At 40.2% G+C, this 22,500-nt stretch overlaps 2 protein-coding genes across 6 annotated transcripts in view; one reads left to right on the top strand and one right to left on the bottom strand.

Moving 5' to 3' along the window:
* Positions 1-3,176, top strand: part of LOC125046212 (trafficking protein particle complex subunit 4-like) — a 5,497-nt gene extending 2,321 nt beyond the window's left edge. The window contains exons 2-5 of the mRNA XM_047643926.1: positions 546-725; positions 914-1,071; positions 1,252-1,372; positions 2,497-3,176. Coding sequence (XP_047499882.1) covers positions 551-725; positions 914-1,071; positions 1,252-1,372; positions 2,497-2,696 — 654 coding nt within the window. The 5' untranslated portion in view covers positions 546-550 and the 3' untranslated portion in view covers positions 2,697-3,176. The remainder of the gene's footprint in view (positions 1-545; positions 726-913; positions 1,072-1,251; positions 1,373-2,496) is intronic.
* Positions 3,177-7,655: 4,479 nt separating this feature from the next.
* Positions 7,656-22,500, bottom strand: part of LOC125045817 — a 60,444-nt gene continuing 45,599 nt past the window's right edge. For all 5 annotated transcript variants that reach the window (XM_047643313.1, XM_047643310.1, XM_047643314.1 and 2 more), the window contains 5 exons: positions 19,496-19,678; positions 16,540-16,696; positions 15,101-15,564; positions 14,830-14,958; positions 7,656-9,855 (listed from right to left, as the gene is read on the bottom strand). In XM_047643313.1, the coding sequence (XP_047499269.1) occupies positions 9,496-9,855; positions 14,830-14,958; positions 15,101-15,564; positions 16,540-16,696; positions 19,496-19,678 (1,293 nt within the window). In that variant the 3' untranslated portion in view covers positions 7,656-9,495. The remainder of the gene's footprint in view (positions 9,856-14,829; positions 14,959-15,100; positions 15,565-16,539; positions 16,697-19,495; positions 19,679-22,500) is intronic.

Below are 22,500 nucleotides of genomic sequence, written 5' to 3'. Positions count from 1 at the left end.
TTATTGACTCCTTGGTGGCTAAGCACTTGCAGAGCCATCAATGTGCAGAGACATTTCACAAAAAAATAAAAAATGAGCACAGCATTTTCCTGGCAGCATTTAGTTAAATCCAACCTTTATGTGGTATAGTGTTAGGCAGACACCAAGGCCTCTGTGGCTTTGGTGTTTTAGAGAAGGACATTGAACCTCCACAGTGTATATTCAGGTAGTATAGAGCTTCAACTTATTCAGTCAGTGATGTCTGCTGTACGTGGTGGAGGTTTATTCGCATTTATAGAAATATGCTTATGAGGATTGCAGATACATATTAATGGCCTTTTTAATCAATCTGCAGTTAATGATTTGGCTGTTTATTTGTCACTTTTTCATCCTGTTTTTAATGACTGTTACAGTAGTTCCATATCAAAGAGCTTCAAATTGCCAAAGATACATGGCTCTGGGTATTCAGCTTTGAACATTAAATGAACTGTATTAATAACTAGAGCATAAGTTTAATGCAATAAAAGTTGAAGTCTTTTTATCTCTTTCTCTCTCTCTTTCCCCAGCAAACATGCCAATTCACAGTCTTTATATCCTGAGCAAGTCTGGGGGTCTGATTTACCAGCTGGATAACAACATTCCAACTATAGAAAATGAAAAAACATTTAGCTTTCCTCTTGAGGTTAAGCTTGAGGTGCAGAACAGAAACATCATGGTTGTGTATGGTCAGCGTGATGGGATTAAAGGTAAAGTTGCTGTTGGGATAATGACGTTTATCATGTTTTGCATGATCTCTTTGATAGTTTCTTATCTCTTATTAATAAGGCAGCAAAAAGAAAAGTGGAGATTTTAACAATGTGTGTGTATAGAAGGCTTTGTCGTCATGCTGGCTCCCATATTGTGTGTTAAATCTTAAAGTTGATTTTTCTCGCAGTTGGACACACATTAGTGTCTGTGAATGGCATGAAGGTGACAGGCCAACAACTTGATGACGGACGTGATGCCATGCAGGTTCTCGCTAATGAGGCAAACTATCCTATTAACCTGAAGTTTGCACGACCCAAGTTGACCACAAATGAGAAGATTTTCCAGGTAAGTGGTTGTAAGTTCTTTGAAGGATGTAAATTTTTTATTATGTCTTTGAAGACTTTCATTTATGGTCTACCCTTGATTTGCCATTCTGGGCAGACTAGCCAGGATGGACAAAATGTAAAGGCTAAGCAAATGAATCAGTGAAAGACAATGTAGATTCATGTTTTATTTTCTTTGCAGGCATCAATGTTTTATCCTCTTTATGCACTGGCTTGTCAGCTAAGCCCAGAGACAAGAAGCTCAGGGATAGAGACTATTGAAAGTGACAACTTCAGGATGAACTGCTTCCAGACACTAACAGGTAAAAATTCCTTGTTATCGATTTTTAATGCTAAGCTTCAGCATGAAACTTTAGAAACCAATTTGTATAGTTATTTCATTTTTATTTTTTCAAACTTGTTGTTGTTTGCTAAAATTTGGTGATTCTTAGAGATTAACTGTTACTAAGTAAATTTTATTTGTATTTTAGAGGTTTCATTGAGTGTTGAAAAGAAGAGCTCCTCTGTGTACATCGTCTCTTAAACTGTTTCAGTTTTAAAAGTAGTAGCTGAATAATAAAGAAGTTGTATAACTAATAAAAGTCTTAAATTCTACAAGGAAGCACAGAAAGCAGTGTGAACGTTGATTCATTGCCAGATGGTTGTTCCTTTGTATTTAGGAAAAGAAAATGAACAGAAATATTACATTTTAATTCTGCATCACTTTTTTAAGTGTCACACATCAAAATCCTATCTAGAATTGTAAAATATTATTAAACCTATTAAACCTATTCAAACATGTTAACCACTGTGTAGTTATTAAACTAAAGAAGTAACTTTCAGTTTGTTTGTGTAAATTCCACCAAATCAGGGTCATTTTTTAGAGGGACGTAGGCTTTTCTCCTCTCTAGTGCTCAGGAAGCTATATTATTGGCTGTGCATTAAAGTCTTTTGACACCAATTTTGAAATGTGATTGCTTAGTTCGGCTGCAGAACTCAGGCTATGCTCCCTAGGCATAAGAGATCACTAGAAAAGGTATGAATGAGAATGAATATCTTCACAATACAAGAGATGTAGTTGACCAGTTTCGATTATATCTTCGTCAGAAATACGTATTTCTGACGAAGATATAATCGAAACCGGTCAAATACATCTCTTGTATTGTGAAGATATTCATTCTCATTCATACCTTTTCTACATTTGTTAACATGAATGCGGTTCATAAGAGATCACGTTTTATTATTTCCTTAGCTAATTGGATTAGATAATGTAGGTCTGTAATTTTTTTTTAGCTGAAAAATAGGACCCATATGAGTTATGACGTGATATAAAAAATGCATCATTTTTATAAACAGGATGCTTTTTTTCTTTTTTTTTTAGAAGTTATCAGATTATTTTTATATAACTAAAGTTAGTTCAACCTACATTTCCTCTTTTACTTTTCAGGAGTGAAGTTTATGCTTATCTCCGACCCCAAACACGCAGGCATAGATACCCTTCTCCACAGAGTATATGAAATCTACTCCGACTTTGCCCTCAAGAACCCCTTCTATTCCCTAGAGATGCCCATAAGATGTGAACTCTTTGACGAACACATAAAATCCACTCTTGAACAGGCCGAGAGATTAGGAATAAGTAGTATATGAATTGTTTGGTACATTATTATGGATGAGAGTAACTTGTATATCACCACATCGTAAAGGTTTATGGTTTTCATCTTCATGACTGTAATTATTATATACTAGAAGTGAACTTGTGCATGCATCTTTTTCTCGCAGATGTGATTTATTATGTTTAAAGTGAATATTCTGGTACTGAGCACTGTATCAAGGAAGATATGCCAACTGTCTGTAATATATAAAAATCTATCTTGATCGTAAATGCTGACTCCACAATGACTGATTGGAGTTACCATGATGAAATATAATTTGATTATATGATTGTTATTTAGAAAAGTAAAGGAATATGAAAGTAGGCTGTATATTTCCACATATATATATTTTTTTCTTTCTCTTTTTCTTTCTTATTTTATTGATTGCAGTTTGGTAATAGTGATGTATATTTTGAGAAGTTATTTCAAGTTGGATTTAATCATGAAAGTGTTGAAAAGAAATATTTAAATTACATATACCTTTTCTTAACCTATAGTGCTTTAATGATTTTTTTATTTCTTTGATGGATTAGTGAACAGGAATTGTCCATCTTGGGACATCAGTCATAATTTTTGAGACTATTTATTTATTTATTTATTGTAATTTTTTTAAAAGTTAAAATCACTTTTTTAAAATTATTTACAGACAAACGTTTATTTTCATAATTAAGTTGTATACTCTGTTATCCCTAATTAATTTATCATAATTTCAGTCTTTCAGACAAGTTCAGATTTAAAACAAATGTTGGTGAATTTCAAGCAAATAATGTTTAGAAATAATCAGACAAACAAGGGATTGCTTGATCCTTTTTGAGGACCAATATAAGGTAAATTGCATTTGTTTTCTATATACCTTGTTGTATCAGTAAGTACACTAATTCAATTACTTGTTGATTAATTTCCCCCAAATATTTGTATTTCTATTCTGTTAAAAGTTTCTTATCATTTGTTGGTGCTTATGACAAATTCAAGAGTAACAAATATTTAAACTTTTTATACATATTCATATTTTGCCGTTCAAGTATAGAAAACAGTTTTTTGTTTCTTTATGTTTTTATAAAATAGTGAGAAAATATGACTCAAGCATTACTATGAAGGGAATTAAACAGCTGAAAATGAGGTAGATACCCATAATTGACTCTGGTGATATATATTGACTTGACAGCAGCCAGATTTAGTGGCTTGATGACAAAGTGTATGATAAACTGACAACATTAATTTCTGAAGGCTTTCATGTGAAATGAGTAGAAAACTATACTGTTTAGTAATAGGAAAGTAATCTATGGAAGATTTGGGGGTGTCAAAATATTAGTGTTAACAAAATGTAATGAAGTACTGTTAGTCATGAATACACGTTAGATCATTTAGGCTTTTCAATTTGTATTTGTTGAATTTTCAGCTGGGTGGGGTAAGTTTCCTCCCTTCTGGGCAGCCCCAAAATCACACAAAAAAAAAATCAGTATGACAGTTTTTTTTTTTTTGTCCACTTTGTAAATTTTTTCCCCACTTAAGGTTCAGTTCTCATAAGGATATTGGAAACATTTTTAAAAATGTATCATATACCTGTTTCATATCTTCATGCAACAATAGCTGTTCATAGATAAAAGGACAGAACAATTTATGATATTTAAACTATAGAAATGATACATTTTGAAAATTAGTTATCAATATAGAATCTTTCCAATTACATTTTTCTTGGAATAATTATTTTGCTCAAAGGGGAAAAGAATTCCTTAGTAGACAATTAATTCAAAGCCTGGTATTTAATTTAAAAGGCACAGAATTTGTTCATAAAATTATAGAGGCCCCTTGAATTTTGATGTCACTTGTTTTTGGCAATTATCTTATATAAGAAGAAAATAATAAAGCAAGTTTTAAAAATCTCTTTCATAGTTTAACATGCAATCCATTGAAGTTATGCTTTTTTATCACATTGTTTATTAAAGTTGCCTTAACATGGAGGCTTATATACTGAATGCCGTATTCTTAAAGCTTTTGAATCCATGAAGGAAACATTTGCTATTATTCTGAGACTGATTTTTAGGGGATTCATGTTCACTGATAATGGATGTCAGCAAAATACTTGTATGTTTGAAGAATACAAGAAAATATGGATGGAAAATATATCCCTCCTATATCCCTATATAACAGTATTTAATAATGTATTTTTTTCTAGTACATATTCTGCATCTCTGATTTCTATGTTTATTCTCATAAGCTTAAGCACTCTGTTTTAAAGTAGCTTTTTGAAAAGTATTTTATGATACTGAAATAAATGTTTAATGAGGGAAAATAGCTTTTGTTTAAAGAAAAAAGAAAAAGAAAAAAAGGGAAAAAAAAATAATATGTGTGTATGTGTGGGTGTGTGTTGGGGTTTTTTGGTTGTGTGTTTTGTGTGGTGTGGGGTGTTTTGTGTGTTGTGTGTTTTTGGGGTGTGTGTGGGGAGTGGTGGTGGTGAGGGAGAGGGAGAGAGGGGGAAAAGGGGGAGAGAGAGGGATGAAGAGGGAAAGAGAGGGGAAGACGAGGGGGGGAAGGGGGAAAAGAGAGGGAGGGGGGAAAGAGAGGAGAAAGATGAGGAGGGGGGGAGAGGGAAGAGGGAGAGGGAGGAGGGGAGAGAGTTGAAGGGGAGGGAGAGAGGGGGGGAGGAGGGGAGGGGAATGAGGAGAGAGAGGGAGGGAGAGAGGGGAGGTGAGAGGGAGGGGGGGGGAGAAGAGGGGAGATAAAGGAGAGAGGGGAGGGAGAGGGGGAGAGGAGAGGGAGAGGAGGGGGGAGGGAGAGGAGGGGGGAGGGAGATGGGAGATGGGACATGAGTAGATGGCGAACGCTGCCCCACCTGGTTGGATATTTGACGATGAGAGAATGATGAGATTGAGAGAGAAAGTGAGTGATCCTGTGTTTCAGTTTTGAGAAGAGTTTCGATGACTGAGGAGAGCTGATGGGTTTTCGTAGGTAGATAGTGATTTAAGACGGAGAAGATTCTCGCATTAAGAGTGTACACTCAACCACAGATGATTGAGTCGGGAGGGAGCCGTTGGCTTTGAGCTACTACGGCTGAAGTTTTCGTCTGGTCTTTGAGATAAGCGGGCTGAGGGTGATGAGATGACGGATCATCTAATGAGAGACTCTGTGTGTACGCTGATGAATTGTGAGACGTGACGATTTGATTAATAGAATTTCGAGGAGGAGAGAGCCGGGATCCTGGCTTTTATTGGTGTATTGTGGACTGTTGTATTTTTGCCCTTCTTTCAGATTGTTGTAGTTTGTGGTTTCTCTGTATCCCCGTTACGTGGGACAATGCATGTATTGAGATTGTGCGAATTCTGTTGAGATAGAGCTTGAGGAGCTTTGCTTAGAGGCATATGATCTTTGTGTTGTGACTGTAGAGTGGTTGATGTGTATTTCGGGTGTAATTTCTTGGTCGCTTGCGAGTCTAGTTTGAATGTAGGTTAGATCTTTTTCGATTTGATGTGGTGTCTGGATGAAGACACGTGATTAATAAGTGTAGTGTATTTATGAGATTTGTGGTTCGTCGACTCTGTTGTCCGGGGTTACTTCTGCCCACTCACGACTATCTTTGTTGAGAGAAAGATTGAGCGGTTTATGGGCGTAGACTGGAATTAGACGTATGCTAACACTAGGAAAGCGAAGATTTTCGCCGATCCCTGCGATGTAGTTGTCCTTTAACTCCTCGTTTTGGGCTGGTCCGCTTAGCCGTTCTTTTTTGGACGTACTGAATTCTATTGCAGTTTCCACTCTGTCCAAGAAGAGAACCCAGAGATTCTGAAGCAGAGTTGAGTGTGCCCGTCATAGCGAGATGATGATGCATGCGTCCAGACAGAGAACGAGAGTTGCTGCTTTTGTGTGTTGGGGGAGGAATTTTGAGCGCTGGGTGGGTACCCCGAAGGTTTCTCCAGGTTCTTTTCCTTTCCAGTTGGTTTTCCAACTATACGATCGGGATTGTCTAATGCTTCGGATTTGTTTTGTATCCCTGGTTAGGGTGCCTCGGCTATGGTTGGGCCGGTTCCGAATCGTAGAGGTTGGAGAGGGTCTTCCCGCAGGGATGGATGGGGGAGAGATAGAGAGAGAAGGGAAAAGGGGGGAGGGAGAGAGGGGGAGGGGGGGGGAGAGGGTTTTTTTGGGGGGAGGAAGAGAGAAGAGAGGGGGGAGAGAGAGATGAGGTGAGGGGAGGAAGGATGAAGAAGAGAGTGAGATGAGAGAGAAAAAACGAAAAGAGGTTTTAGGGAAGGGGGAGGGGGGGGTTAGAGGAGGGAGAGATGAGGAGAGAGAGAGATGGGGAGGAGAGAAGAAGAGGAGATGGTGAAGAGAGAGGAGGAGGGAAAGGAGGGGAAGGGAGAGTTTTAGAGAGAGAGAGAGAGAGAGGAAAGGGGAGGGAGGGAGAGAGAGAGAGAGAGAGAGGGAGAGGGAGAGGGAGAGGGAGAGGGAGGAGAGGAGGGGATAAAGAGGGAGAGGGAGGAGAGGAGAGGAGAGAGAGAGGAGAGGGAGAGAGAGAGGAGAGAGGGAGAGGGAGAGAGAGAGAGAGGAGAGAGAGAGAGAGAGGAGGGAGAGAGAGAGAGAGAGAGTGGAGAAGAGAGAGAGGGAGAGAGAGAGGAGAGGGAGAGAGAGAGAGGGAGAGAGAGAGAGAGAGGGGAGGGAGAGGAGAGAGGGAGGAGAGAGGAGGAGAGAGAGAGAGAGAGGATGAGAGAGAGAGAGAGAGAGAGAGAGAGAGAGAGAGAGAGAGAGAGAGAGAGAGAGAGAGAGAGAGAGAGAGAGAGAGGGGGAGGGAGGGAGGGGGGGAGGGAGAGAGAGAAGAAATCCTACCTACAAACTTTAATTATATAAAATATCATGTGACATGAACCTTATTTTTTTTCACTTGGTCAAAATAATGTTAGCATGGAGTTAGAAAAATTCTCCTTACACTTCTTGTGCTTATAGGGTATAAGAAAACATCATGTAAGGAGTCTATATATTTGAGTAATAAGGAAGTTTTCTTGAGTTTTGGAAATAACACTACTATTGAGTAAGCAGCATAAAATAAAGGCTGAAAAGGAAATGAAATAAATGATGTTTGCAGTATGGCACTTGAAACCAGAAATCAGGATGCATACATCAAAGAAGACATTTAATACTGATACAAAGGCAATTGTAAATCAGAGTTTCTATCTGTGCCATTGGACTGAAATATGGAAAGCAATGAGCAATGATATCTTCTGTACATAATAAAAAAGTGTAATAATATTCGATCTGTAATGGAAACTATTCATAAATGTAAGTCCATAGTACATGATATAATATATGTTCTTGTCAATTTAAACTCTTTTCTGAGAAATACTTACATTGCCCTCTCAGAAACACACCAGAATTAAGGATATGCTTAGTAGCTATAAACCTTAAAATGCATATACTAATTCTTACATTTTTTGAGGGTTTAAATTTTGCTCTTACAGATATGCGAATAACGGAAAGCAATGATTTTTTTTCATTTTATGAATTTGTAAGTACATGGGTCATCTGAGCTTGTTCTTTTAATTGACTATACAACACTAAAATATTGATTGTAATCTATCATTTATAATACAACATAATCACTAACATATAAGGCATTTAGTTACAATATACTCCTTAAAGGCACCATTACATTTAGAGTTATCAACAAAGGTATCTTTTTCATACAGAAAGTACACAGTTTATGAAAAATAGACGTACACACTATTCAACATCATATAAACGTTATCTGTTACCACCATGCTGAGTTTGATCACAGTTGCCAATCACAAATCACCTTATAATCTAAAAATTTCTATATTTTCCATACCATTTTTCCATACTGAAGTGACAATCAAGAATTTAAACTGAAACAGGTGATTATGTTAAAGACTGCAGTACTTAAAGTGAACTTTCAATTACATCATTTTACAAGAACAGTTATCCCTTGACTTGAGGCACCTCTATTCAATACCATAAGCTTGTCTACTGAAAACTACATTCAGTACAGTAATTGCATTAGCTGTGGTATACATATTAGCTGTAGTACATTTCATTTTGTATCAAATACATTTTAAATATATACACACCTTCATAGAGAAGATTATATTTTTACAGAATAGGTAATTCTGAGGAAGAAAAAAAGTGTAACCCATATCGTGTGATGATTTTCTTTCACATATTTACACACCTCACACTCAATATTATGCAGAGTCACTTGAAGTCCAGGAGCTATTTAGCTATTTCACTATACTTTCTCCTTTAGCAACACTACAGAGTACTGTCTCATATTCTAAAATACTGACATAGTAATCATCATTTATTGTCGACCACGTTACTGATTTGACTGGTTGCATTGTATTACATTTTTGTGTTATTCATGTTTCAAATGTAAATGGCCTTATGATCCACTTTTGTTTTATAAAACGGCAGTTGACATCTTTTTTGGTTACAGTTCTTTCATGAATGTGAAGGTGATATGTATGGCTATGGCAGCATATAATTGCACATCACTTGGGCTGGACCTCTCATGGGGACGTCGAGTTGTCGTGTTTCACAGAGGCAGTGGGAGAGGTCGCTTTATGTCAAATCATGAGGATTTCTCATGAATCTTCATTTATAAAAGCAGTTCTATGAGAATAAAGAATGCCTTTCTTTATCAAGAACTTTGAATATTGAGGTTATTTTTTTTATTGTGGTGTGTTTTTATTCATTTTAAGGACAGATGAAAAGTGTGTTGTTTTTTTTTGTAAAATATATAGGTATACGTATATAATCTGCACAGTCATTTAAGAAGAAATCGTCCCAGTTTAGCAAACACTGTCAGTAGCAAATGGAACCGCAGGATCTGTCAGGGAACCGCACTCGGGTCTCGCGTACCAGCCTGGGGTGTCTCGACGTCCTCCGCTTCTCCGACGGGGAACGCGCCTCGGGGAACCTGGGGGCGCAGACGAGTCGTCGCTCGTGTCCCCGTGCACCTGCGTGGGCCTGACCGGGATGGCTGCAGGACCCCACGGGATGCCCAGGTGTTCAGGCGAAGGGGCGTCGCGTCTGGGAGAAGGACACGTGTGGTTGGGCTGCGTCTTCGAGGTCACGTGGCCGTTCGCAGGGTGCTCCTTCAAGCCCTCGCGGAATCGCCGGGGAACGCAGCGCGCCGTTAGGCTATGCACCTGCAAAGGGAGTCGGAGAACTGCTTTAATTCCTGAAGTAATATAATTGTTATAGTTCAAATCATATTTTGTGCAGTCTACTCTGCCTTTTAGAGGAAAATAATACGGATACTTATCCACGAAAAAAGAAATACAAAGTACAAAAACTAAAATTCGGAATAATTTTACTGCTACGTTATATGAATATATTCTTACTCTACCAGTCTAGCAAATTTACTCACATTAGATTACATATTCATCATAAATTTCCTCTTACACCATCTTCCACTATTTAAAAAAATAAGCTGCATGTAAAGAAAAGAAAGAAACGGCTCAGTCTCCAGAGAATAAGCCAGCAATCGACACAGAAATCACAATTGACATAAAATAACGAAAAATATGTTTGAGCAAATAATTGAAAGGATAGACATTACAACGTATTATTTGTCATCTATGTGATTGTGCAATGTTTATGTTGTGACTTTATGCAAGGTCTATATGAGTACATAAATTCTACATATATGTTAATTATAAGGTCGGGCAATGTTTGTGTTTTAAGTTATAATTAATTTAATCTTAGAAGGCGTGCGGGTGGATAGATTGAATGCATTGATTTTTGTAATGTTATTTTTTAATAATTACCATTGTGTTGTGAGCTAAAGTGATACATAATACTCAGTATTGAAACAAAAATATGGGCGTGCCTGTGTGTGGCTGAGCATAAGTGTGTGCTTGTGAAAGATACGTTTACTAAAGAAAAAAATAGTATGCCCATATTAAAGCTTTAAGAGTTTTATGTGTTTGAAAAATCATGAACAAAACAAATATAAACCCAAAGCTGAAAACAATAATGATCAAAATATCAATTAAGAAAATAAGATGATAAAAAAACAGTGAAATAAAACACAGTAACGTAAAATCTCAAATATCTGTCAAAAAATAACATACTGTAAAGGCAAGCAAGCAACAGTCCAGTCAGAACAGTGTCACAATCCCACAGTCACAGTTCAACGTAAAGATGTTATAGCGTCACGTACATAGAGGTAATCAGAATAGTACTGAGGGGTGTGCAGAAGTAGCGAGTACAGTATACAGTAGGAGATGTGAAATCATTCAAGAGAGGTGCAACATTATACGTTTGAAACCCAACATATTGGTAGCAAGTGAGTGCATTAATGAAAAAAGAACATGAGATAAATCATAAATAAAGATAATGAAGTATGTGTTCATATGTAGAAAAAAAACCTGTAGTCCACATAATATTCACATAATGGCGCTTAACATTACAGGAATATTGAGACCACCAGATAGCACAGAGAAATGCATATGACCGAAAATTTCTTCCATTCAGCATAAAATCAATCAACACAAGATGAATTCAAACCATACCAGCACCAATAGGGGAAATCTTGAATTCGAATATGTCCATACACAATATGCAATCAACAGGTAGATGAGTATATATTTTGCAAGCAGTTCCATCAAGACCAAATTTCAAGATATTGTAGTTCGTTTTCATAAAGCAGGAAATTCCCACGAAATGGACGTTCGCATTTCAAATCTTAGCAGTTCTTTCAGATTTCAGATTGTTTTTTCGGTGGTATAACATGAACAAAAAATATATATAGCAAGGATGAGATAGTAATTCGTCTATCAACTACATTTCCTGTAATTTACGCAATAACCTATGACAATCATCATTTAGAACTACCCTGTCATTTAACAGAAAAAACAATAAATAAAAAATATACAAAGTAAAGCCCTCTATAAAAATGTTCATATAAGTTATTCAAATTGCATACATTATATCATGAAGTCCAATGAAATCTGAAAGACACTACAAGTGAGAAAACCCAACATCAACCAACAGGCCCACGACTGACTGATCCGGTGTACAGTAGTACCTCATTCTCTTGACCCCTTCTCATTCATGCACGTGTGCTTCTAGTCGCACAGTACCCTGGGCTCGGGGCTGTCCTTGCCGATGGTGTCCACACTGCTGGTTGACTTCGACTCTGTTGAGATGGCTGACTGGACAAGGTCAGCGTCACTCAGCGTCAGGTCGACTCCTTCGTCATAGGAGTACTGCGGTCCTAGCTTCGTTTTATGCAAAGGGGCGTCTGTGAATGTGGGGGAAGTGGTGACGGCTGTCGGGGATATGACTGTACCGTCGGGGGAGAGGGAAGGTTTTCTCCTGACTGGTGAGAAGGGAGAGTTAAGGGGCACGGAGGCAGCCGTTATGCTTTTTTTTCTCTGCCCGGATCTTCGGCTGCTGCTGCTGCTTCCGCACCGGGATCCGTGGACGATCATTTTTGTGAGGGACAGAGGATCGCACATGGCATCTTCCTCACTGCTTTCATCTGACGAGGGCGGTGCAGGAGGGGGAGCAGAAGGGGGCGCTTCTGTGAGGGAGATGACTGTGACATGAGGTCCCCTTGATTCCGCCTCACTCACCTGCGACGAGTTGTCATTTGTGTCTTCGGAGTTCACCTTCGGCCGACTCTGTGACGAGCGGTTGTCCATTTCAATAGGAATGACTTGGGAATATTTCACCTCTGGGTTGCTGGCAGAGACTAAATCTTGATTTGTCAAAGATGCTGTTGTGTTTAGTTCTTTGGAATATCCTTTGCTTGTGTTCTTATTTTCTGATGGTGGATAATGCTGTGCGTCACTATAAGAAGGATACATTGTAGGCGAGTAGCCACTATAATCACTGTCTATGTTAATGATGCTGGCATAGAAAAGAGAATTCGATGAGCTGTCTGGAACACTAATGACTGTTCTGTTATCTTCTTCATAAATTGAATTTCCATTTCTATCTTTGTTCGTAACATCGCCGTTCATTTTCGCGTTCGATCTAGAACTCTTATCGAATGGCTTTGCACTTTGTGTGAGAATGGGCTTTTCAAGGGGTACACTGCCAGAGGTAGGAGCCCTTGTATTTTTGGAATTAGTCTTTGAACTTCTGGGGAGATCCTGCTGAAGCTTCAGTGCCCTCGAGTCTGGCTGGTCGAAGAAGTTGGCTTTGCTGGGAACTACAGACGGTTTAAGTGGAATGCTTTCATGGCCTCTGGATCTATGCACGGACACGGGCTCTTCAACAGAAATAACTTTTGCAGAATTTGATTGCATTTTTGGGTATTGTTCGTTGTCAGAGAGAGTTATGATAGTTTTGTTTGCAATCTCCTTTGAATCCTTTGTGGGTTGTTTCAAAGGTTTCTCTTCTCCACTGCTCTTTTTATCAGAATATAATTTCAAAAGGTCTGAAATACTTTTAGCTCTTGCCAATGGCTTTTTGTGTTCATCCTTTTCGGTCGGTTCTTCAGTGGTGTCTTCTTCAAGTCTCTTTCCAGCGTCAATATGTTCTAAGAAATCCTTTACCTTCGCATCGTCAAGAACCACACCTGGCGACGGCAGTTCATTTGTACTTGTATTTTGGTTTGGTTCAATTTGGACTTGTTCTCGAGTGTTTTTCTCTGATAGATCGGACGCGGTTCCAACATATTCCATCGAATTCTTTACTCTTTGGTCATCAAGAACATTTGGTGAAAATGGTTCCTCAAGGCTGGTTCCTCGCACTTGTTTGCGTGACTGCGCAAATTCCTTCTGTATCAGTTCCTGTCCATAGCTTTGTTGAGTTGGTTCTTTACGGAGTAGGTCTTGCGAACCGAATAATTCATTCTTTGAAATTCTGCTCGGCGGTCTTCCAGCTTTGGTTTCCATGTCTGTATAAAGCTTCAATAAATCAGATACACTTTTTGCCCTCTCCATAGGCGCTTTTGTGGTATCGTCTTTTTCTGGAGCGTCTGAGGTAATTGTGCTGTCAGACATACTGGATTCATCATCAGATTCGTGCTGGACATTATTGACTCCCTGACCAGTATCTTCTTCATGAGAGGGATATTCATTCTCAGAAATGTGGCTCGTGGATGACAGAGAATTCTGATGTGCAACGGGTGGTGGTGACTCGATAGCATTTGTTCTTTGTGTTTGTTCAGTTTCTAGAACAGAAGTGTCATGTACTGCCTCCTGAACTGGCTGTATGTCTCTGCTCTGAGGTAAATTCTGCTCTTCGTGGAAACTGTGACGATTCCATGCAGGTGCGGATGTCATTCGCTGCAGAGGGACGTGTCCATTCCGCTGGTTATTCCACTCTTCCTCAACTTTTTCCTCAATCCTGTTAATCTCACTCAAGGACGTTTGCCTCTGATAACTCTTCAGGAAATCGCGCATTGACCTTTTGCGTCCCTTTGGCGCAAATGCGATGCTGGGCATCGGAACGAGGTTTGGCATGCTCTTTTGCCGGGAGTTTGCACTTAGGGGTTGGAGGGGAGGAAGCGCCTGCAGAGACGTCTTCCGGACTGGTTGATTGGCTCCAGCAAATTCACTTTCTAAAGTAAGGTTCAAGGTGCTGCTGTACCTCCTTTCCTTGCTGGCTTCCTTGGGATATTTTACAGACAAATCTGTCATGCTCTGATACTCATGCCTTGCTTTGTCATCAATTTTAATAATGGTTACTTGGCGGAGGGCGTTGGGGGCATCGGAATCGCTGTCCGTTTCCGAAATCGGAGTCCTTTCGTGATGCAAATCAACTGAGCTGGAATAAGAGTTCTGTCGCTCATAGTGGCTGTTATGCCAAGAAGATTCGTCATTTGTTCGACCTGAATTGCTGGACACGGACGACCTTCTGCTCCCAGACCAAGGACTGACCTTCCGCAGCGTCACCCCGAAAATGGTCTTGGCCGCTTCCTCGCCGGGGGAAGCCTGGCTCTGGTCCCTAGAGTCCAGTGAATAGCAAGAGTCGGAGTCTAAGAGGCTGGAAGTGCTGTAGCTGAGTCCCCCATTGAGCGAATGGGGCGTCGGAGGCAAGCTGACACTGGTCACTGTGGCCTGATCGTCAAACTCAGAGTCGTCATGATCAGTAAAGTAAGTGTCAGTGTCAGAGGCGGGTTGGGGGTCGTGTGTGGTGTTCGATCTGTTGGACAAAGACCTTACCTCCTTAACGTTATAGGTCTTCTCGGTTCTCTTGTTGAGGTTGTTGGTGAGGTTCCGGATGTACGGCGGGTCAGTTGGGGAGGATTTCTCAATGAAGATGTTCTTCTTTCCATTAAATGCAAGAGAACCCTGTTTAGCAGAGAAGAGGACTGAGTACTGCAAGTATGTAAATCAAATAAAAATTCTAAACTACTTCAAATACATCTCAATCTCCAGATTAAAACAACAACAAAATAACGCTGACGAAAAGGAAATCACGCAGTGTACTCACATCTTTCCCATGTTTATCTAAGTCATTGACCCTCTCTTTGCTCGCGACGTCGAACTTCGAGGCCAACTTCCTGACCGACGGCAGCACGGGGACCTTGTCGGGCGTGCTCGTGGACACGTCGCTGTCGTTGCCGTCGCCATGGCTCTCCCCGTCGCTGTAGCCGCTCATGCTCTCGACCGACTGCCCGTGCGCTGGATGGGACTGGTAGCTCGTCGCCGCCTTGTTCCCGCCGCAGTTATTGCTCAGGTTGATATTACTCAGGCTACTCACTGTGTTCATACTATTCTGCCGGGGGTTGGGGCCGAGCGGGTTCAGGTTGGACACCTTCGTCGAGGGCCTGAGGTTGTCGACGCTGGTGTGGCGCAGGAGAGGCTGCAGCGTCGTCCTGTCTCTCGCCGGCTCGCCGAGGGTGTCCACGCTCACTGTCCGCCACAGATCATGCCGAGGAGGCACCAGGTAGGCAGCTGCAACGGAAACAGAAGGATCATTGGATTGTCCATTGTGTTTTTGGCGAACTACCTGTGCATCTCATCAGATAATATAAGTACTCTATCAAAATGTCTGAGGTACAAGTGCAAATATTATATTTTCAAATAAAAACTGTTCCTTTCGAAAAATTCGTTTCATCCTCAAGAATCACACATCATATGGTAAATAACACATAATTGGAAAAAAAAAGAAATATCGAAATAACAAGACGCAAGTACAAGTGCAAGTGAGGCCGTGGTTCTCGAGGTTCATCTAGCCGTGCAAGTGCTGTCGAGTGCGGCGAGGCAAACAGGGGAGAGTGGGGCCCAACTACAGCAAAGGGTGTTAAGCAATCTGTATGCTAATGACATCCAAGGCTTGTCAACCATATTAGCTCTTGGTCATCCAATCATCTGGACACGATGGGTTCTCTGTGAACTCTTGTTTAATTATATAGTCATGCGACAGTACCAAGTGACAGGTCGTCCACCTATCAGTCTCTATGGAGAGATGGCCTGAAAATCTCCTACAGGGGGACTGAGAGAGAGCTGAGCCACGCCTTCACAAGATACTGTATTCCCTCAACCGCCGCGTCCAAGTTCAACTAACCTCCCTAGTATGGCCTATCGCTGTAACTGGAGTTTATAACGAAACGGTCGATTAGTATTTGGAAGAAAGGGGATAAGGCTATAGACATTTGGAATTAAAGACTACCGAATTCCCAAGAGAAAAAAAAAAAAAGAGTATTTAGGTCCAAATCACAAATAAACAAAAAACATACACAATGAGGATTTGTTAGTTGTGAAAGTGTCCCATGACGATGTAATATAAAACAAACAAACATAAAAAAAAAACCTTCACACATGTTAGAATGTAGCTATTCTTGCTCTACGACTACCACAAAAAAAAAAAAAAAAAAAAAAAAATCCTGAACAATGAAACCAAAATAATACGAGGTCGTCCACACTCACCAGGTCGCGGGTTGTGAAGTCCCTCCGTCGAGCTATCGGAGTGACCGGTCGCGGGCACGGAGCGGGGTGCGGCGCGCGCGTAGTTCTCCTCCCAGCGCCGCTGTGTCTCGTCGATCGTCCGCTGGAACCTTGCTACCTCGCGCTCAACACGGGCAGCCTTGGGAGAGGGGGGGGGGGGGAAACGAGGGAGGTTGGGGGTTAAAGGGGAAGTGCTCATTCGTCTCACTATTCTCAGATTATTTCTGATTAGGGTGGAGAAGGAAATGGAGGTTGAGATTAACATGAAGAAAAATAGTATGGGGTTAAAGTAACTGTTCGAGAGAGAGAGAGAGAGAGAGAGAGAGAGAGAGAGAGAGAGAGAGAGAGAGAGAGAGAGAGAGAGAGAGAGAGAGAGAGAGAGAGAGAGAGAGAGAGAGGGAGAGAGAGAGAGAGGGAGAGAGATAGATAGATAGATAGATAGATAGATAGATAGATAGATAGAGAGAGAGAGAGAGAGAGAGAGAGAGAGAGAGAGAGAGAGAGAGAGCGATCTGGGTATATAAAACTAGTGCTGATCCTAACTATAAAATTCTCACAACTGGGGCCATTAACTTGAAAAATACAGCTGCTGTTAGAATTACAACAAGGGCTATCAGACGACTATTATAGCTAAGTCATGGTGATCATAAAGTCTCATGTGTCCTTTTGTCTCCTAATCAACAGGTATCAGCTAGTTCTTGTCTTCTTGTGATCTCTTAAATAACTGGACATACATATCGAACTGTTTTCACTTAGACTTAAACTTCACACACACACAGACACACACATACACACACACACACACAGACACACACACAGACACACACACACACACACAAAAAAAAATTCCAGATAGGCAAGACAGTGTTATCAAGGGATTGTGCGTGAATGATAACAGTTAAGGGGTTTGAACAGATTCGTAGGTAAAAGTAATAGTGAGCAGAAGCAGTTTTAAGCAGATGACTATAGTGATGTAGGTGATAGTGATAGTGATGGTGATGGTGATGGCGAACGAGGAATTGGGGGAGAAGATGAAGGCGTTGCACTAGTAGTAGTTAATAACCTGACGTTGTTGTAAAGAGATGTTTTAGTAAGAAGTTGTAATGGGATGTCTATCACTGACAGCAACGATTAAGTTTGTAGTAGAAGGTTGTGGTGAGAACATAAGGCAAGAGAACATAAGAAGAAAACGAAAAAGGAGAAAGAATAGGCATAATTATATATGATTGTGATGATTATTATAATGATAGTAATTAGGAAAATAATACCCTTGTCCATACATCTTGTATTTTTAACATGGCGTAAATACGGTTGTGTTATACTTGTGTAGTTGAATTTACATGCAGCATGCAAATTTGAAGATGGTGATAATGATGGTGACTATAGTGATGAAGATGATGTTGATGATGGTGACTATAGTGATGAAGATGATGTTGATGATGGTGACTATAGTGATGAAGATGATGTTGATGATGGTGACTATAGTGATGAAGATGATGTTGATGATGGTGACTATAGTGATGAAGATGATGTTGATGATGGTGACTATAGTGATGAAGATGATGTTGATGATGGTGACTATAGTGATGAAGATGATGTTGATGATGGTGACTATAGTGATGAAGATGATGTTGATGATGGTGACTATAGTGATGAAGATGATGTTGATGATGGTGACTATAGTGATGAAGATGATGTTGATGATGGTGACTATAGTGATGAAGATGATGTTGATGATGGTGACTATAGTGATGAAGATGATGTTGATGATGGTGACTATAGTGATGAAGATGATGTTGATGATGGTGACTATAGTGATGAAGATGATGTTGATGATGGTGACTATAGTGATGAAGATGATGTTGATGATGGTGACTATAGTGATGAAGATGATGTTGATGATGGTGACTATAGTGATGAAGATGATGTTGATGATGGTGACTATAGTGATGAAGATGATGTTGATGATGGTGACTATAGTGATGAAGATGATGTTGATGATGGTGACTATAGTGATGAAGATGATGTTGATGATGGTGACTATGGTGATGAAGATGATGTTGATGATGGTGACTATAGTGATGAAGATGATGTTGATGATGGTGACTATAGTGATGAAGATGATGTTGATGATGGTGACTATAGTGATGAAGATGATGTTGATGATGGTGACTATAGTGATGAAGATGATGTTGATGATGGTGACTATAGTGATGAAGATGATGTTGATGATGGTGACTATAGTGATGAAGATGATGTTGATGATGGTGACTATAGTGATGTAGGTGATAGTGATGGTGATGACGATGGCGATAGAGGAATTGGGGGAGAAGATGAAGGCGTTGCACTAGTAGTAGGAGGAAAAGGAGACGGAGAAAGTGGGGAAAAGAGGATGGTGATAATGCAGACGAGCAAGACGATGAAATGGATGCCGTTGGTGAAGAAACAAAAGATATTCCTAAAGTATTAGACCAAAAGAAAGAAAAATACACTCACACGCACGCACACACACACACACACACACACACACACACACACACACACACACACACACACACACACACACACACACACACACACACACACACACACACACACACACACACACACACACACACACACGCACACACACACACACACAGTACCAGTATCAATCCAAAAAAAAACATAAGAAAAAAAAAATCCATTCTGAAGGAAACACCAAATCCACTTTTCTCATTATCAAACCACAAAATCCGAGCTTTCTCTAATTTCTCGGACCGTACTTGACGGTGGTGATGATGATGCTGATTATAGTGATGAAGATGATGATGCTGATTATAGTGATGAAGATGATGATGCTGATTATAGTGATGAAGATGATGATGATTATAGTGATGAAGATGATGATGGTGAACATATCTTTACCAATTCCCAAAGTCACCAAACGCCAAAATACCTGAATATCTCTGAGCTCATCTTTCCAATCAGTGCGTCTGGAAGCCCGGATCGCCCCGCCCTCCTGCGATTGGCTGGAGTCCTCCTCCTCCTCCTGCAGCAGATCCTCAGTCGCTCCTCCAGGATACGCCTTCTTCAGGTCGCCCGCGCTCTCGCTCACGCCCGTCGTCAGCCGAATGTGTACCTGCGAGTCGAGGGAAGCAGAGGGCGTGCGTGAGAGGTTCTCTGTTGTCTTTTGTTCTTCGTCTTTATCAAGGCTGAATGCTGTAAAGGCAGTTCGTGCAAGAAGCTTTACCGCGGCAGATATTTCATCCTGAGGCACTGAGGCGTCGGCAGCTCTTCCGCCTCCACAGATCACTGCGGTTAATCAAGAGAGTTTACGCGATTCACGATTACATTTGATGCTTTCAATCGCAGGGAATTTCCGAAAATCACATCGTTCAGCAGCTGAGAGAGGCTGAAGGAGCACGGAGAAGGTAATAAGCAAAGGTAAAACAACAGAAAAACAAAATGCTGAAAGCGACCAAGTGCCAAAGCCACTCTCTCCCAGGGAAAAAAAAACAACAACCCGTTTTTTCGATACATTCTTTTCTCTTACCTCTTCCGTCTGAGTAAGATGGAGAACCGTGGAACGCCCTGGAACACTTTGGAACACTTTGGAACACCTAAGATCACTTCGGTGCTCTTTTGAACGCCGTGCACGAACCACACTAACATCGAGAAAGTCGTGTCGGTGAGAACGATCTTCTTTTAGGAAGACGTTATCGTTCTCCTTATCAGGCTGCCTTGGTATCTTATCTCTTGGGAAAGAATCGGGGCAAAGACGTTTTTTTTTCTTCTTGGAAAGGGATTTAACGAAATACATCAGCCAAAGATGTAGACATTATTATTCTCTCCATCTATTTGCTTCCTTATCTTTCCTTTTTCATTTCCATTCTCTGTTCCGAATTATTTTTCTTTTTCTTTTACACACTCGGCCAAGGAGCAAATCAACGCCTCTCCTTCCTCCTCGATCACTTTCCTTGCGAGAAAACCAAGCTTAGGTCAGATCTTTGCCTTCTCATTTTTATTTTTTCGGCAGCAAAGCTAAATAGGATCAACACGAAGTCATGGGAGACGCGATAAAACAGTGATAACCTAATCTACAGGTGAATTTTGGGGCGCTGAACGGAGGTCAGGAGTTCTGAGGCGAGTGTGGAATGCGGCGGTATCGGAAAGCCTTCAAAACGGGTTGACTAGGAAAGTAAACCATAAAGTATTTTGGATCCTTTTGGGATAATGATCGTTGTCCTTCTCTGTTTATTTCTAGGGTATTTCGACAGAAAATTAAAAAGGGGGAAACAAATATGCAGTAAAATTAAAGCGAATAAAAAATACGTTCGATACTGATCCGAAATGGCTATCAGTTCAACTATTTTACAGAACTGCCTTCTGCTATCCACTAGGCTATATCAACCTTTTTTTTCAATGATAATACATTTTATTCTAAAATTACCAAAACGAAATTACCAAAAGTGTAATTAAATATAACACATTGTATAAAAAGACAATAATCATTATATTAATTACCGACGTTTTGAAATGTAAAATGCGAAATAACACACTGGTATATATAATTATGTAAGGCATAGGATACAGCAATACAAGGGTTCTGTACCGAGGCGACACAGCTCAAAAGAATTCACGAATTACAAGACCTTTAAATTCCGTGCTGTATCTGAACGATTTCTCATATTTATCAGCTATAATGAGATTAGGTGAGGTCAGGTCAGGTCAGAGATACATAGATTTATGTGATGTCGTACTTGGTGTATGGTTAAGTTTTAGGGATAAAAAAAATGTAAATGCTTACATAACAAAGAATAAGTCTTCGCTATTTTTAACAGTTAAGAATAATCATATCATTTGATTCTAAACTACATATGATTCATTGGTATTAATTACTATTCAGAAACTACTGATGTTTGGTGAATGCAATGATCATATAGTGACACAGTGACAATAGTGATACGAATTACAATACTACAGTGACGCAAACTACAGTGACTTTATATTAGCTATGACAATACAATAATGATTTACCGCTGAACTAAATCTGATTTGTTATTGTAGTTATGATAAGCACTTCCACGTCATGGTATTAAAAGACAAAGTGGTTAAAAGTGTGGTAGATGGATGCCAATCTGTGGTATTGCGTCCCTTGAATGTTGTGGTTAATTATGGATAAAATATATGGGCGTCGATTCTCGGTAAAATGTCGAAGGTTGTGGTTGTAATTAGGGTTGTTGTCGGTAGTGGTAGCGTTGGTGGGGTTGTTGTGTTGAAGGCGGTGTCCTTGTAAAGGGTAAACATCATGATGCATGATTAATATATCAGATAAGAAAAGCCACTTTTCTGTGAGTTGAAATCTCTCTCTCTCTCTCTCTCTCTCTCTCTCTCTCTCGCTCTCACTCGCTCTCTCTCTCTCTCTCTCTCTCTCTTTCTCTCTTTTTCTCTCTCTCTCTTTCTTCTCCCCCCTACCTCTCCCTCTCCCTCCCTTTTCTCCATCTCCCTCTCCCCCTGTTCCTACCCCTCTCCTTCTCTCTTTTATTCTCATTTTCTCTCTTTTTCATTCTCTCTCTCTCTCTATCCCTCTCCCTCTACCTATCTGTGTGTTTGTATGTGTGTGTGTGTGTGTGTGTGTGTGTGTGTGTGTGTGTGTGTGTGTGTGTGTGTGTGTGTGTGTGTGTGTGTGTGTTTTGGTGTGTTGGTGTGTTGGTGTGTTGGTGCGTGAGTGAGTGAGTGAGTGAGTGAGTGAGTGAGTGAGTGAGTGAGTGAGTGAGTGAGTGAGTGAGTGAGTGAGTGAGTGAGTGAGTGAGTGAGTGAGTGCGTGCGTGCGTGTGTATGAGAGTGTATGTACACGCATACATGTGTCTACAAATGCATATGTGTGGTTACCTTAAAAATACGATAAGGAAAAAGGAACTAAAATAATACCATCAGAAATCAAAGTTTATTCATGCTTAC

This window comes from Penaeus chinensis, chromosome 38 (assembly GCF_019202785.1).
Source record: "Penaeus chinensis breed Huanghai No. 1 chromosome 38, ASM1920278v2, whole genome shotgun sequence".
NCBI lineage: Eukaryota > Metazoa > Arthropoda > Malacostraca > Decapoda > Penaeidae > Penaeus > Penaeus chinensis.
This window is presented reverse-complemented; position numbering and strand designations above follow the sequence as displayed.